Raw genomic sequence first — 15,267 nt, 5'->3', positions numbered from 1 at the left:
CAAGTGTAGCTGATGAAATAGCTTCCTCTGCCTGCTCCTGTATTGTTTCCAGTGGTAGCTGTTCTTCAGCGCCAGGTACAGTAGGAGGTGCCAATGTGTCCTGTCTCTTAGGTGCATGCCAGGAGCTGTGCCTCCTCTTATGGGGTTCCCATGTACCTCAGGATGGCCAATGGGAGGGAAATGGCCTAGATGACCCCAACGAAGGAGGAGACCACCATGTTGGAAACTGTGGCGCATGTGGAAGCTGTTTGTATGTCTCCCCAAGTGCCAGTGCAATGGGCGGGGAGGGAGAGTCTAAGGACTGGTGGCCTTAGCTGTCATCATCCTCTGCACTGGAAGTGGGGACTAAGCGGTTGGAGGGGACTAAGTAATTAGGAATTGGACCTGGCGATAAGTCAGTGTCCAGGAGGGAGCTCTCAGTAAGCGGTAAATTGCAGGAGTCCTTCAGGAGCTTTAAGTGCAGCTTGCAGTCTTTCCGAGCCCTGGCCTTAAGTTTATTACAGTGTAAACATTTTAGGGATACATGGGACACCCCCAAGTAGCATATACACTGCGAGTGAACATCTCAAATAGGGAAAGCCTCATGGCATGAGAATTACCTCTTGAACCCTGGGGAGCCAGGCATAGCAGTAAGAGGAAGTAAAAATGGAGGTTTTTTTTTTTTTAAAATAAATGAAGAAAAAATAAGTGGAGAAACAATCTGTGTTAAGAACCGGGGGGGGGGGGGGGGGGGGGGGAGAGAGAGGTTAGAGTTAAAGCAGAAAGGCAACTTGAAGTAGCAGAGCTGCTACACTCCGTTTCCAGCTGGCAATGGTAGGGAAGGAACTGAGGAGCCCTGAGCCATGCACACGCTACTCAACCAATGACAGCATTGAGGGGTAGACACTGCGTGTGCACAGCTCTGGGGCAAGGAGGAGCACCGCTGTAAAATCTCCGCTCAAAGGCACTGGGACGCGCCGTGACCAGGGACAGCTCTTGAAAGAGAACACTTACTTGCCACAGAAGTCCTTGTGGGTGGCAGAGATGGAGAGGGACAGTTCAGGGTGACTCTGCAGCCAGTTCTCCACCATCTCGGGGTGTCTGGGATCCACTTCTAGAAACACACTTCTGAAAACACAGGTGTGGGGAGAAGGACGGGAACAAACACGTTTTGTTTGACAAGCATGGAAATCTCAGACTCCCTTTCCTAGGATGGTCTGGATAACTCCAAGGAAGGACCCAGCTGAACAGACTGTGTGGCCTATGAGACTCTGGAACCCAGGAACCCAACAGCCAACTGCACTGGGCTGTCCAAGCAATGTGGTCATGGAGCTAACAAATGTAAGATACTAAAGAAACTGTTACTTACAGCGAGTAAGGGCTGAGATCAACAGGACTCCTCCTAGAGCTAGGAACTATTCAACCTGCGTTAATTAAAGCATAGCCCCGAGAAGCAGGCATGAGATTATGGCTTCCTGGAGACACCAGAGATTCAGGGTAAAGGCACGCTGCTGGCACAGGGCAAGCTCTTGGCCACCCACTGTAAGTGAATGATGGCAGCAACAATCTTCTTCCATCAGTTGGGAGGCACCAAATCCCCATGAGGGATACTCAAAAAAATAACTGCATCTGCAAGACATCCCCATCAAGATGCTTGGGGCCTTGCACAGGAAATGTTTTAGCTCAGTCTGGGTATGTCTACACTACCCCGCTAGTTCGAACTAGTGGGGTAATGTATGCATACCGAACTTGCTAATGAAGCCCGGGATTTGAATTTCCCGGGCTTCATTAGCATAAAGCCGGCGCCACCATTTTTAAAAGCCGGCTAGTGCGAACCCCGTGCCGCGCGGCTACACAGGGCTCGAACTAGGTAGTTCGAACTAGGCTTCCTATTCCTATTCGAGGAGTACAGATAGTTCGGAATGGCTACGTAGTTCGAACTATCTAGCCCGTGCCGCGTGTAGCCGCGCGGCACGGGATTCGCACTAGCCGGCTTTTAAAAATGGCGGCGCCGGCTTTATGCTAATGAAGCCCGGGAAATTCAAATCCCAGGCTTCATTAGCAAGTTCGGTATGCATACATTACCCCGCTAGTTCGAACTAGCGGGGTAGTGTAGACATACCCTCTGATAGAATCACCCTCATAAAACAACCAATCATAAGAACATACAAAAGCCCACAATGGGTCAGACCAAAAGTCCATCCAGCCCACTATCCAGAAGGAATGAACAAAACAGGGAATCCTCAAGTGTTACTCACTCCCAGTTTCTGACAAACAGAGGCTAGGGTCTCCATTCCTGACCATGCTGGCTAATAGCCATTGATGGACCTATCCTCCAAGAATGTATCTAGCTCATTTTTTAACCCTGTTATAGTCTTGGGCTTCACAACATCTTCTGGCAAGGAGTTCCACAAGTTGAATTATACAAAAGAGAGAGGGAGAGGGAGAATGGATCTAGATAGGAGGAAATATGGTCTAGAGGTTAGACCACTAGCCTGAGACTTGGGAGACTGAAAAATTCCCCTTTTTGCTACAGGCTCTGTGTGACATTGGTCAAGTCTCTCCGGGACTCAGTTCCCCTTCTCTAAAAAGGAAATGGGAATGCTGCCCTGATTCACTAGCACCTGGATACCATGGTAATGAGGGCTAAGTCCCAACATGCACAGAGATGAGGAAAACAGGGACTGGGTAATGACAGAGGCAATTGCACTATGAGCAACCATGATCCTGAAGCATGAGGATGAGGGGATAAGAACCGTCCAGACCTCAGATTCATGGGGTTCTGAGTTCCCTTTCACTGCATTTTCACACCAAGGTAGCTGCACTGAGGCCAAGAGCATGAACTCCTAAGTTACATCACCAGTGTGACATCTCCAGGATGTTTGTGTGAATCTGGTCACCAGAAAAGAGGTGCTCTCCACAGGAAGGGCACAGTCCAGTTTCCTCTGGACAGGGACCCAACTCAAAAAGGACACTACCCTGACAGCTGTCTCAGCAGAGAAGGCAAAATCTAGCTGGGCCTGGACTCTAGACGCTACCTTGCATCCCTTGATGTGGGCATAGCAGGGAATGGGGCTGGAGAATTGTGCTGCAGCTGCTCATGCTGTTTTGGCTTGGTGGATACTTAGGGGGGGTCAGTTTCCAGAACTATCAACCCAGCAGCTCTCAGGAGCTGTAAATTCATTCCTGGATCAAACTAGGGACCTTGGACTACAAAGCTCTCCATGTACACAGGCAGTGCCTTTATAGCTATCACTGACCTATCTGAACTCACCCCTCGTCTGCTGGAATGGATCGCAGATGTACACTACAAGATGAACCACCAAAAAAGAACTAAACCCCAACCACGTGCTCCTCAGAAATTCCCCAAGTCTTCCCACATTGAACACCTCCTTTACCTCAGCCAAATAAATCACCCGCCTGGATGTTGTGCCTCATTACCAACCATAAAAACTCCCTCCCGTCAACATCAGTGCCATCTTAAAATATAGAATAGGCACTCTACGGAGCTTTAATCCTGGGAAGCCCCGAAGAGGATTTTGTGCTTCCATGGCTGCATCCCTGGGGCACAATGACAATGAAGATTCCTGCTCCACCATTCCACAACAGGACATTTGCAGGGAATTCTCTTGGGCTGGCAAAAAGGCAGGACTGTCACACAAGACACTGAGACTGTCCTGGCTAGGTAGAGGGCCACAGTTATGATCTCTAATATCCCATGAGAGACATCGGAAAGTAGTGAATGGAAGCAGGGACTCTCCTGGTCACATATCATGCAGATTAATCCTTGAAGAAATAACCCCTGGGATATTTTTTTTCTCCTGAGATGTTTTTCCTCCTGAGATGTTTTAAGGTATCTTACCACAGCCCATAAATATCAATGTCCCACGGGTGTCTACAGTGCCTTTGTCTCGAGATAGTTCTCTGCTTAGCTGTTTTCTCCATTTCTGCTCTCCCTTTTCATCTCTTCCTCTGCTAGTCTCTTCTCTTTGCTCTTCCTCATGTCTTTAAATTTTAGGTAGCCATCATTCAACAATACCAAATAACTGGGGTCCCCAGCATAGTGCATAATCCCCCCCAGTAGACAGTGTTAATATCAGCAGTTCTTTACTAATGTATGTGGCATCCTTATGTTAACAAGGAATGGCTTTTTTCTGCCTCTCTTTTCTTATGTGCATTTGACTCCCCCTTGTATCTGCTTTTATTTCTGAACGTAAAGAAGCATGAGGTAGGGATAGGCAGCAAAAGTAAAATGTAGAGAGGCAGCAGGGGGTTTTATTACAGAATCAGAACTTACCCAAGATCCTTCAGGATAAAAGGAGCCAGAGCCAGAATTTTTTTGATCACTCTCATCCCATCATTTCCCCCATCCAGGGCATCAAGGTCCTCGTAGCTGGAGGTTGAACACAAGGGATGAAATCCCTCCATTACCGACCTTTACATGCAGCAGTCAGATGTGTTCAGAGCAGCATTGCCCACTGGGAACAAGCACAATAGAGGCTCTGTGCACATGGCACATGAAAGCTACAGCTTGTGGGAGTGTCTTCCAGTGGAAAAGTAACTTTGAAATGTGTAAAAAGGGATGTTTGCAAGACCCTTCCGGTGTTCCAGAGGGGTGGTCTGTGCAACCAGAGGGAAAGGGGTATTCTGGATCTGGTCGTGTTTAATAACAATGGTAGTAGTAATTCTTAGCTCTGCCACAAGCCTTTTACTCTCAGAGTGCTTCATAAAGGTGAATATATATTTTCCCCCCATTTTACTGAGGAAACTGAGGCAGGGTGAGAGTCAGTGACTTGTTTGAGGTGCCACAGCATATTCAGGGTGGATTGTGGACTAAAACCCAGGTCTCCTCACTTGCCATGTGGTGCCCACCACGCTGCCTCTTCAGCCTAAGGGCACTGGCCAGAATTGCAACTCTCTTGGCCAGAAGGCGGCATTATTACTACTCAGTGCTTCAATTAGTGCAATTATATCACATCCATACGTCCACCGGTGCCAGTTGGAAGGGAAAGGTGGATGGGAGAGTTGGCGGCTGGGCATCCTATCACTTTTTCTCCTGGCTCAAGCACCGTGAATAGCCAAGTTGAGCTGCCATCCAGCCTGACACTCTGTAGCACAACCTACCTCGTTCAGAAAAGTTTGAAATTGCATATCATTACGACAGAAAGTTTCTACCTTTCAGGGATTGGCTGCTTTTTGGCATGCCAGACCTTGGGCTCGGGAACCCGTTCTAATCCTCAGTTAAATCAACTTTGTGGGAAACTAGCTGGCAAAAAGGAAGATGATGCGTTCCATCCCCGCTCCCTCGTTTTCACACATCTTCTGCTCCTCGGGGTATCAGGTGCCACTCAGAAGCAGGCAAGCTCACCAGGGAACAAATGGGCCAAGGGGAATCTCTACACTAGATCTTAAGGAGAGAAAAACCCAAGATCCTCCGATTGTGCAGGACTGAAAGGGACTAAGCTTCTAAATAAGTGTATCCTCAAGTGGTTGCCCTTTCGGGACTCCCATCTGCCGCTCCCCAACTGCGGCTGACATCTCCTAACTTGTTGGTACTAGAACCTTGACTCTTTCCCACAGAGAACAGAGGAGGGTGAAATAATGCAGGGAAAAGCGAATGCTAGAGAGGTCTTGTCTCACTACCTGAGGATCTCTTCAGCCAGGTGAGCCATGTCTTCATGGAAGACGTAAGGTGGGTTACTGACTATAGTGTCCACAGGACCCCAGGGGAGGAGCTGCTCCCACGAACCTATAGCAGAAAAAGAATGAAAACCAAATATCATCCATAACTATGTCCCTTCAAAGTTCATTACTCAAGTAAAATATTGGTAACAGCAACTCTATAGGCACAGGTCTGTCTCTATCTATTGACAGGATTTAATTTCACATCTTGTGAGGCTAACCTGAATGGGTCTCCCTTCCCAGCTTGAAGGACATAGCTACACTGAAGTCCCAGGTGATTCCATCGTGGATAGACAAGCCTGTGCTTATTCATCAAGTGTAGACGTGAGGACATGGGCTGATACTGCGGGTATGTCCCCAAGGTCCTGGGCGGGCATGGACAAGCTATGCTGAAGCCCATGCCACCACATCTACACTGCTATTTTTAGCTATGCGAGACTGGGTCTGTCCACCCAAACTATAAACCCCTCAGGCTGCTGTGTAGACATACTGAAAGAGTGAGCGAGCTAAGCACATGGAAAGAACCAATCAGTCACCCAGACAATGCACTGCAACACAATGCCTGGATGTAGTAGACGACTCAGAATCTAGGTGGATCTAGAATGAAGAATGCTGTGCCCATCCAGGTCTACAAAGAGAATTTTAGGTTGCAGAGAATTAACAGAGTTTGAATTTGGACAGGACACTGGCGAGAACACCCCCAGTCTTCCTTAAAGTGCTAAGGGACCTCTAATGGGCACAAACCATCAGCAGCTCATTTGCATGTGTAAGTATGAGATACCCCACGCTGCAGCACAATGCTATGCACCACCATTGTGGGGCCAGTTGCAGGGAGAAGTGTGTGACATACTAACTCATGAACCCCATTTCCTGCAACACCCTGGTTTTCCTTATGTCTCCCAGCCAAAGAGTGACCAGACCAAACCCAGATTAGCTTAATAAATCTGACAAAGCTGCAGCCTCACATGGACTGGCTATAGGGGAAGGGAAGAAAAGGGAAGGTGTTGAGAACTAGGGAAGAGACCTCTGGAGCTGGGAAGAGGAAGGGGGGGACAGTGGAAGGGCAAGGCGCTGCAAAGGAGGGGAAGAGATGTGGGCAGGGGGAAAAGATCAAATTTGTTTTTCAAAGCTGGAGCAAATTCCTGGAACCTTCCCCTCTCCCCCACATATCCCGGGGGACTCAGAGACGGCATATTTGACACAAAAGGATACGTTTTGAGAAGAGGAGGCTCGAAGTCCATATACAGCCATGTGCGTCAAATGTGATTACCACAACTGTATGCAGTATGAATGCTGCTGGACACACAAAAATCTATTTACCCACTTGCTTACCCCGCTACAGCAACTGCATCTGCAAATTTAAGTGCGTTGTGCACACGTTCTCCTCTGTGCACTGGTGCCGCTGCAAACTGAAAGTCTGGCCAGAGTGCTCTGAAGATGACAACCTGCACTGAAAAAATCTGACTCTCAGTAGGTTTCCTCTGCTGCACCAATACTGTACTGACACCTGCTAGTCCACAGCAGCATAGGGACTGGGCGGCCCCTCTCAGGTGCCTGCCTGGTGTGTTATCGACTTGCTGTCAGGCCACATGTACATCATGTGAGGTGAGATCTAAGCGTAGCAACAGACATGTCATGCCAGACCTGTCTCCAGAGTTACCCATCAGCCAGGTTTCTGTCATTCCTGCCCCAGATGCCGACTGTTCTCATGCCCACCTCTCCTCAGGAAAGTAGAATAAAGAAAATATTAGGGATGGTAGAAACATAAGAGAAAATTACCAGAGCAGGCATCGTAGTGGAGAATTCTTATCCTGTCCTGTAGCTGCAACCTTCAGGCCCAAGAACAAAGGAAGGTGAGAGTAAGAGACACGTGTGGGTACACACAATACTACATGCAGGTCATTCAAAGGCACATAATTAAAAACCAGATATCACACTTACCCATGCAAATCCCCCAGCACCATCTACCACAGGATTACCACTCTGCTCAAAATCTGAGGGAAGTCCCGGGTCTGTTCTCTGCTTGCAGAGCTACAAGTTGGCAGTATTCAAAGCAGTGCATAGCCAGTGCATCCACCAAGAACAGTGCGCATGTTCACTGTGCACCTCAAAACTTCTTTTCAAAACCCTTGTGCATACCCTTCTGTGATAACGTGGAAACGTTTTATATTTGTATGACCCCCTCCTGTGTACCTCAGTTATATGATGCACTGTTAGCCAATGCGAGGAAGGTATGAAAGACTGTTTGCTCTCCAAGAGACAAGGCAGGCTGGGATCACAAGCATGTGTACTGCTTACCTGTCTGAGCCAGAATGGGTCATTAAAAAGGACTCACCAAGGCTGATCAGTTACCAGACACTGAAACCCAACAACCAGTGACCCAGAGGGAAATGGATTTCACCACTGGGAAGGTGTGAGCTGGGGGATAAGAGTCTGCTGTGGAAGGAGTCAGAGCTCTCACACGGGAACTGACCAAAGAGGTCAAACAGAGACAGACAGAGAGCACCTGAGCATGGCATTCATTCCAGCTAGGTCAGGCTCTGGCTAACTAAACTAGATCATACTTCAACCTTCAATTCTCTGTGCTAATCTACGCCTTTCCTGCGCTGTGTTCCAGCTGACTAATAAATCCCCCCTCTTTTGACAATGCTGCCGGAGCAGCACTGTAAGTGTGATGTAGTGTTGGTACCTTCCTGTTGCTATGCTGGGTGGTGGGCTGTGGGTGACCCCCACTGGCAGCTATTTGTAACACGGCCCAGCAGGACAGGGGATGAGTCATTATGTAAGGGGCTTCCAACCTGTCCGACCAGTTGGCTCCCAGGGAGGGAGAAAAAGGAAGGAGGACGAGGTCCAGCCCCTGGTTGGGGGGCAGGGCTGGAAGAGGGTTTTAGTTTTCTGTCTGGAATCATGGAGAATGCAGCCTAAGCAAGGGGCTGGGATTCAAGGGCCCAGTCTCCCCCATCTCAAGGGGGGCTGAGGCATCCTAGGCCTGGCCCTGTAACCGGATTACATCTATGCTGCGCTGAATCCTGGAGAAGCAATAAACTCCCTCTATTCTACCAGCTGGTGGAGTCTGTTCATGCCATTACGGGGGTGCAGGAAGCGGGGGAACCCCGACGCGCCACCACAGTAAGTACTTAGCGAGGTGCGTTAATCTTCGAAGAGTGTACATCTCTACAAGAAGGCTGTGTCAGTCGGAATCACTGAACAGAGCTCATGGTGTGAAGCAGGAGTACAGAAGCCCCTAAGGTTCAGTCCTGGGAGCTGGTGTGGCCTATTCTGGAAGAAATGAGAGACCCCCTGGGGGTCTGGCACACTAAAGAGACTGTTCCAAAGCTGGGGTCATAACATCGATCCTGTGGACACTTTTACAGACTCATCCTCTCCATGTACATTCATGCAAAGACACATGCATTCACTTAGTGCACCGACCACCCCACCTCATCTGTATATTAATAACAATGTCTGCAAAACCTCCTACATGCAAACCTGCCACACCAGCAAAAAAACCCTCAATTGCTGGCTTCAGATATGCAAAAATGGGCTTCTGTAGGTGTGAGGCACACACAGACAATTTTCTAGACACCTCTTCTATCCTGCTTTGAAAATCTGGCCCTTGCATGAGTTATGAAATGTGAATATATTTGGCTTCAAGGCCACAGTGACATTTAGATGTTTGCATCTGACACAGTGTCATGGTGACATGATAACATCATGCACTCATGTGAGGCAGTGTGTGAAAATGAAGCAGCTGAGTCACCAGGCAGGATGCATACCAAGAGAGTAGGATCCCTTTAAGGTTAGGTCCATTGTGGCCCAATGCTACTGTAAGAGGCTTTATGGCTTAAGAGGTAATACTTACGCAGGCTCTTCCTACAACCCGGGCACCTCTATGGGCACCGAAGAGCTGTACCAGTGCCTCTCAGCTTGACCTGCACTTCATTGGGCTCTCTGCGCTACCTGGATGCCCTAGAGACCAGGAAATGTGGCATTTCTCTCTTGCCGGTGAAGAATACGAGAGTGAGCACATAGCAAGGGGGAAGGGAGACCCAGAGGCCTTTCTGACACATTTCTGAACCCTCTGATCTTAAAGACTACCAGAGGCCAAGGCACCCCCTTATCTGCTGCAAATCAAAACAGCCTTGGGGCTGCCTGGGGATGTACAGGGCATTATGCGCCAGTCCAACCCCCTCACAATTCTGCCAGTGCCCACTGCAAACCTGCTCCATAGAGTCCCCTATGCAAGGGGTAGGGACTATGTGAGTATTCCTATTATCTCGGGGAACCCTCACAACCACTGTCAATCCCCCTTGCAAACATCTAAATGTCACTGTGGCCTTGGGCTACTGGGGGTAGACCTCAGGGGGGCCAGAGGCTGCACGTGTGCAACTCTGGGGTGAGGGGGAGCATTGCCATGATTAAGTTAGCCTGCTATCTTGGCAGCAACCCCATTTCACAGAAGGAGCCATTGAGACACAACACAGTGAGTGACAAACTCCAGGTCACCAAGTAAGGCTGGGTCCACCCTCTAGACTTCTGCCGACATAGGTCTGTCAGGTGTGCGTGGAGGTGTGATCCCTGACTGACAAGGCCAGGCCAGCAAAAGACCTGGTGAACATGCACTTTTAGCAGAAAAACTGATTTTTTTTATCAGTCTGGCTTATTTTGTTTTGGGGAGTTGGATGGTGGTGCTGGAAAATAAGCTATACCAGCAAAAGCACAGCTTTGCCAGGTTAGGCTGTGTCCCCCGTCTGAACACTTTGTGAGTATTGCACACTGGTACGGCTATCCCCGGCAAAGCACTCCTAGTGTAGACACAGCCTGAGACAATGGCAGTAGCACACAGAACTGAGCAGTCCTGATGCCCCCTGGCAATCTGTGTCACAACCACTCTTCTCTTCTGAGCCAGGCAGTCACTTTGCAAAGCCACAGAATTTCTGAGTTTGCTGAAGGAATGAGACCAACATATTCCTGAGAGCATTTTGGCAAGGATTCCAAAGATGCTCACCGTTCCCCTACACTTTGTGGTACACTGAATTAGAGAGAGAGCTGTAACTCACCGTAGCAGTAACTCAACTGCAGTCCAAGCAATAAAACAACCAGGATTTTCCTTCCAAACTTTTCTATCCAATGCACTAGTGAATCTGGGACATGGAGACTCATGTTAACTCAGGTGGAGTCACACTGGATTGCCATTGATGTAACAGATAGTTGAGTCGGCACAGGGAGCAGAGGCATGAACGGGAAGGTGACACTCTGCCACCAACACTGTCTTTGCTCTCAAGTGACAGTTGTGGGGCAGCACATTGTGGCATTAGGCAGCTGCAGAGCTGATTCTGAAACCCTTAAAACCGAACCACAGCACAGGTGGCTGCTGTGGACCGTCGTTCATTTGGTTACAACTCTGCTCTAGCGACAGCCCAGGCAGGCAGAAGGATGCTGTGGGACACCACACCAGCACACCCAGAAGTCTAGATGCTGCATGAGGAGCAAGAGAAAACCTGGAGGCAAGAACAGAAGCACGGCCCTGTCTGAAAAAGGAGTCAATATGGTTTGGTGAGTCAGAGGGAGCCAGGCATTCTGGATTCTGTTATTGGCTCTGTCTCTGACCCGCTTTGTGATGTGATGTGACCAAGTGGCTATTTTCTGTAATATTTTAATTATGTCTTTGTGTGCCTCAGTTTCCCCCGATTGTGAAAAGGGTTAGAACGTGGCTCTTGTGGTAGGAAACACGAGGTGCTCCTTGGAAGAAAGGTGCAACTTAAGTACAAATATCACTATTATTCCATCTCCTTTGCAGCTGGTAGTCTGGAAAAAGGCATTCACAGGTCAGGGAAAGCTGTTTGTTCGACTCAAGTAACAATTCAGAGAATATTTGTGTCAAAAATCTCTAATTTTCCTTGGGTTTTCAGAGATTCAAAGTGTTTAATGCTCTCTGATAAACATGATATCCAGCCCAGGACTGACGCATGGCATATTTGTGAATCATAATCCAGGACTTCGGTGACTATTCACTTGTCTAAGGGGATCAGTAAGAGGGGTCTTAGGAACCAGCAGGCACCCAAAGAGAGCAAAAATGAGTAATGTGCATGTTCCTACCTCTGAGCATTCTCACAGGTGAGATTCACAGCAGCTTCCTCTTTATCCACAGCTATCACCCGGCTCTGGCACAGAAAGAAACAAAACACGTTATGTGGCCCACAGGACTACTGTGGGCTAATGACTGGACCTGGGGCAAACGAGACAGATGATACATCAAGTGTCCCTCTGTCTTTCTCCCACCTTTGGACTTACTCAGGGGCAGGACACTTTGGGGTTGCGGAGTCGCTCACAGTTTGGCCGTCAGCATGGCTGAATATTTTCACTACAGTTGCTAGCATTTTACTTTCATAAAAAGTCTTAGGGGGCCAGACCTACTATTGGTGAGAGTCAAGTGGAATTAGAGAAGCTACATTGATTAGTCTCAACTAACAATCTAGTCCTGAGTGTGTCTGTGAAGCTGGCAGGTCAGGTGCCAACATCCTAAGGTCACATTGAGCACTGATAAATGCATAGCTGGAAATGAGTCTGGCTCACCTGTGCGTTAGCAGTGTTAAAATAGATGTTACGTTTATACAAATATGTTTAGTGTTTGGATTGAATGATATGCTTGAGAGTTACTACCTGAATTAATCTTCCTTATAATAGCTGTATCCCATGGCAACAGTTACGTGTTTGCTTTGTAATTATAAAAGTGTTTGCTATGAAACTGGAAACCACCAGAGTCAGGAGAGATGCCTGTTTACCACATATGGTGTTATCTCCTGCCCAACCCAGGTGAACCATCATGGAACATCAGTGGATAAAAAACTTTCCTGATTATCCCCCCCATACTCAGGGAGAGAGGACGTACAAAAACCTTCATCCCACCAAAGTTTGAACTCTGGGGAAATAAAAATTCCTGAGCAGAAGGGTCCGTGACTTCAGAGAGAGAGCAAGACTTTTAAGCATAAGCAAGGGATCTCCAGCTGTTTAGCATGGGTTAGTCCTAAAAGACATTGAGAGTGTGCAAATTATAGCACCTTCTATTGCCCTTTTCAACCTAAGACTGTAACTCGTGGGTGTGTGCATGTTTACTTGCTTTAACCTTGTAAATAAGTCTCATTTCCTTTTCCTAATTAATAAATCTTTGGTTAGTTTATCATAAGATTGTCTACAAGCTCCGTCTTTGATGAAAGATTTAAGGCACAATTGATCTGGGGCAAGTGATTGGTCCTTTGGGGCACAGAGTAACTTGAATATTGTTCAAAAGCTTCAGAGTAGCTGCCGAGTTAGTCTGTAACTGGAAAAACTTAAAAAACAACAAATTGTCTAGCTGTACCTTAAAGTCTAACAAAACATGTCAATGGTATCATGAGCTTTCGTGGGTACAACCCACTTCTTCAGATGAATATTGTTGTGATTTTTGATGCAGGGCAAGCTTTTCTGGTTGGCAAGATAGACTGAAGTGCCTAAAGGGACTGTCTATGATTCCAGGATAAGGCTGTTAGTAGTGCAGGAGTCCACACTTGATACTTGGTTGGTGAAATCTAATCACACAACCAGTCTGGGGCTCATGCCCCCGATCTGTGCTGCTGGCAACCACATTCATGAGCCATTCTAGACAGCCGGACAGTACCAACTGGTAACCTGGTACAGACAAGCGGGACAGAGAGAGACACACACACACAGGGAAGATTGCTTCCTGGAGTCCTCATTTCTGATGCAGACAGAATCCATGCCCGTTAGGATTCTCACCCCAGCTTTAAAAGGAGCTATGGTGCACGATGGGACAGATGAGCTCTGTAGAGAGCTCCAGCCTCACTGGAAACCATGTATGAAAAGTTGCTGGCAACTTAACGTCATGCAGTCCCTGAGGGCCAAAGTCAGCCTTGCTGTGCGTAAACATCGTAGACACTAGTATGTTTTTGGGGTGCATGAGTAGGCAGAGAACTAAGGTGGCCTATTTGCTCAAAGCTCATGTATGTTGGCCAGCTGGGGAAGGGCTGATGTCCAAGTCAGACTGACACAGTCATTTATGTCTGATGGGCCAGGAAAGCAGTGTGGTGCTTGAGCAGTGAAACCAGAGCAATTTATCATTTGGCCTAATGGAAACTAATCAGCCCAACAGGTCACTAAGTGAAGGGATGTGACAGGCAAGGGCCCCTTGGCAAGGTGTGTATGGGAGGGTGTCTGGCTTCGTGCTCCTGGAAGGGGCAAGGATGAGGTAGGCAGCCCGCAGAGCCGGAATACACTGCACTGGGCCCCTCAGTCGGCCAAGCAGTGTCCCAGTGTGATTGAAAGGGCCGGAGGCTCTGGTTGCCGCCCCTCCTGTGCTAGTGGCAGCTATGAGCCTCAGGTCCTTTTGAATCTCCGGGTCCTTGTGCAACTGCCCCCTTTTCCCCACAGTCTCTGTCAGTGGGCCTGTGCATGCATGGCCTCCCATAGACCTTACACACTAACCTTCATGCTTCATTTCAGTGGCCAGCCAGGACAGTTGTAGCTTGCAACAGAGCACTGGCAAACCTTAGGCTGGCCAGACTAGCATCCTCCTGCAGTGTGACCTCACATGTGGGCAGAGGACACCATTTTGCTCCACTAACAGCATCCTCCAAGAGAGCTGGACAGAACAGTCTGTGGGCTAGATGCAGCCCATGGGCCACCAGGTGGAGAGTACCCAGCTAATAAGCATGCAAAGCATCCCTTGCAGAGGCAGCAGGCCACCAGCTCTTCTCCAATGGTGCTAATCAGCCATGGTGAGTCTGTGGGATGAACTGAACTCCAGATATGGAGCAGCGCTTTCCCTCCAGGGTACGTGGGCAGGGACCTTGTGCTATTTCCCCCCTCCCGGAGCACCGAGCAGGGATTACCCATTGCGGTCTGAGGGGAGGTATCATGCTGACTGACAACCTGAGAGCAAAGTCACTTAGCAACCCCAATCCTTTCTTTGCCTCTGATGCCCCCTTTGCTGGGGAGGGGCTATGTTACTCGGAAGGGACAGGCACTCGGCAGCGGTTAGGCAGCTCCTGGACTGTGACTGCTGCTCATCGCATTGTGCGCTTCTGTCTGTCTCACTTTATCCCTTGATGGTTGGCTCTGGGGGACAGGGGCCATCTTTGTGCTATGTGTCAGTGCAACACCTGGAGCCAGGGGACTCTGTGCTGCCATGACAGAAAGGCTGGAAAAAACTCACTCACCTGGGGCAGTTTGTTCAGTAAACTCAGTGCAATGGCCCCCGAGCCACAGCCGATCTCCAGGATCACGGGGTGAGGGATGGCGGTGGGGCACCGGTGACCTGCATTAACCGCAGGGCTCCCGCTCCTCTGGGATTTTTGCAGCACTAAGGAGACGAGATCCTAGCAGAGAGGGGATAGTGACTCAGACCCTAGTTCTGCGGGAACCTGGCAATGGCTGTAATATCTGAGAGCAGGGGAAGACAGGGAGAAAGAGTTTTTCTAGGAGCCAGCTGTCTGCACACTGAACCCTTTTTGCCTGGGCATCCCAGCATTTTCACCACACCCCCTGCTTTGGAAACCAGATTAAAGTGGATTAAAGAGCAGAGGAGGCAAAACTGCTTTGTTCATCCGC

The 15,267-nt window shown here is 48.8% G+C and overlaps 1 protein-coding gene across 9 annotated transcripts in view; it reads right to left on the bottom strand.

Moving 5' to 3' along the window:
* The window catches only part of HEMK1 (HemK methyltransferase 1, mitochondrial release factors N(5)-glutamine), a 131,651-nt gene that overhangs the window by 93,854 nt on the left and 22,530 nt on the right, over positions 1-15,267 (bottom strand). For 3 of the 9 annotated variants that reach the window (XM_075939445.1, XM_075939446.1, XM_006127627.4), the window contains exons 5-10: positions 14,877-15,035; positions 11,761-11,825; positions 7,441-7,490; positions 5,623-5,728; positions 4,277-4,372; positions 994-1,107 (exon numbers count right to left, since the gene is read on the bottom strand). In XM_075939445.1, the coding sequence (XP_075795560.1) occupies positions 994-1,107; positions 4,277-4,372; positions 5,623-5,728; positions 7,441-7,490; positions 11,761-11,825; positions 14,877-15,035 (590 nt within the window). Of the gene's footprint in view, positions 1-989; positions 1,108-3,841; positions 3,985-4,276; positions 4,373-5,622; positions 5,729-7,440; positions 7,491-11,760; positions 11,826-14,876; positions 15,036-15,267 lie in introns of those variants that run through there. The other 6 variants (XR_012906541.1, XM_025187008.2, XR_003090219.2 and 3 more) reach the window with 5 other exon arrangements.

The sequence above is a fragment of the Pelodiscus sinensis genome, chromosome 11 (genome assembly GCF_049634645.1).
Source record: "Pelodiscus sinensis isolate JC-2024 chromosome 11, ASM4963464v1, whole genome shotgun sequence".
NCBI classification, from domain to species: Eukaryota; Metazoa; Chordata; order Testudines; family Trionychidae; genus Pelodiscus; species Pelodiscus sinensis.
This window is presented reverse-complemented; position numbering and strand designations above follow the sequence as displayed.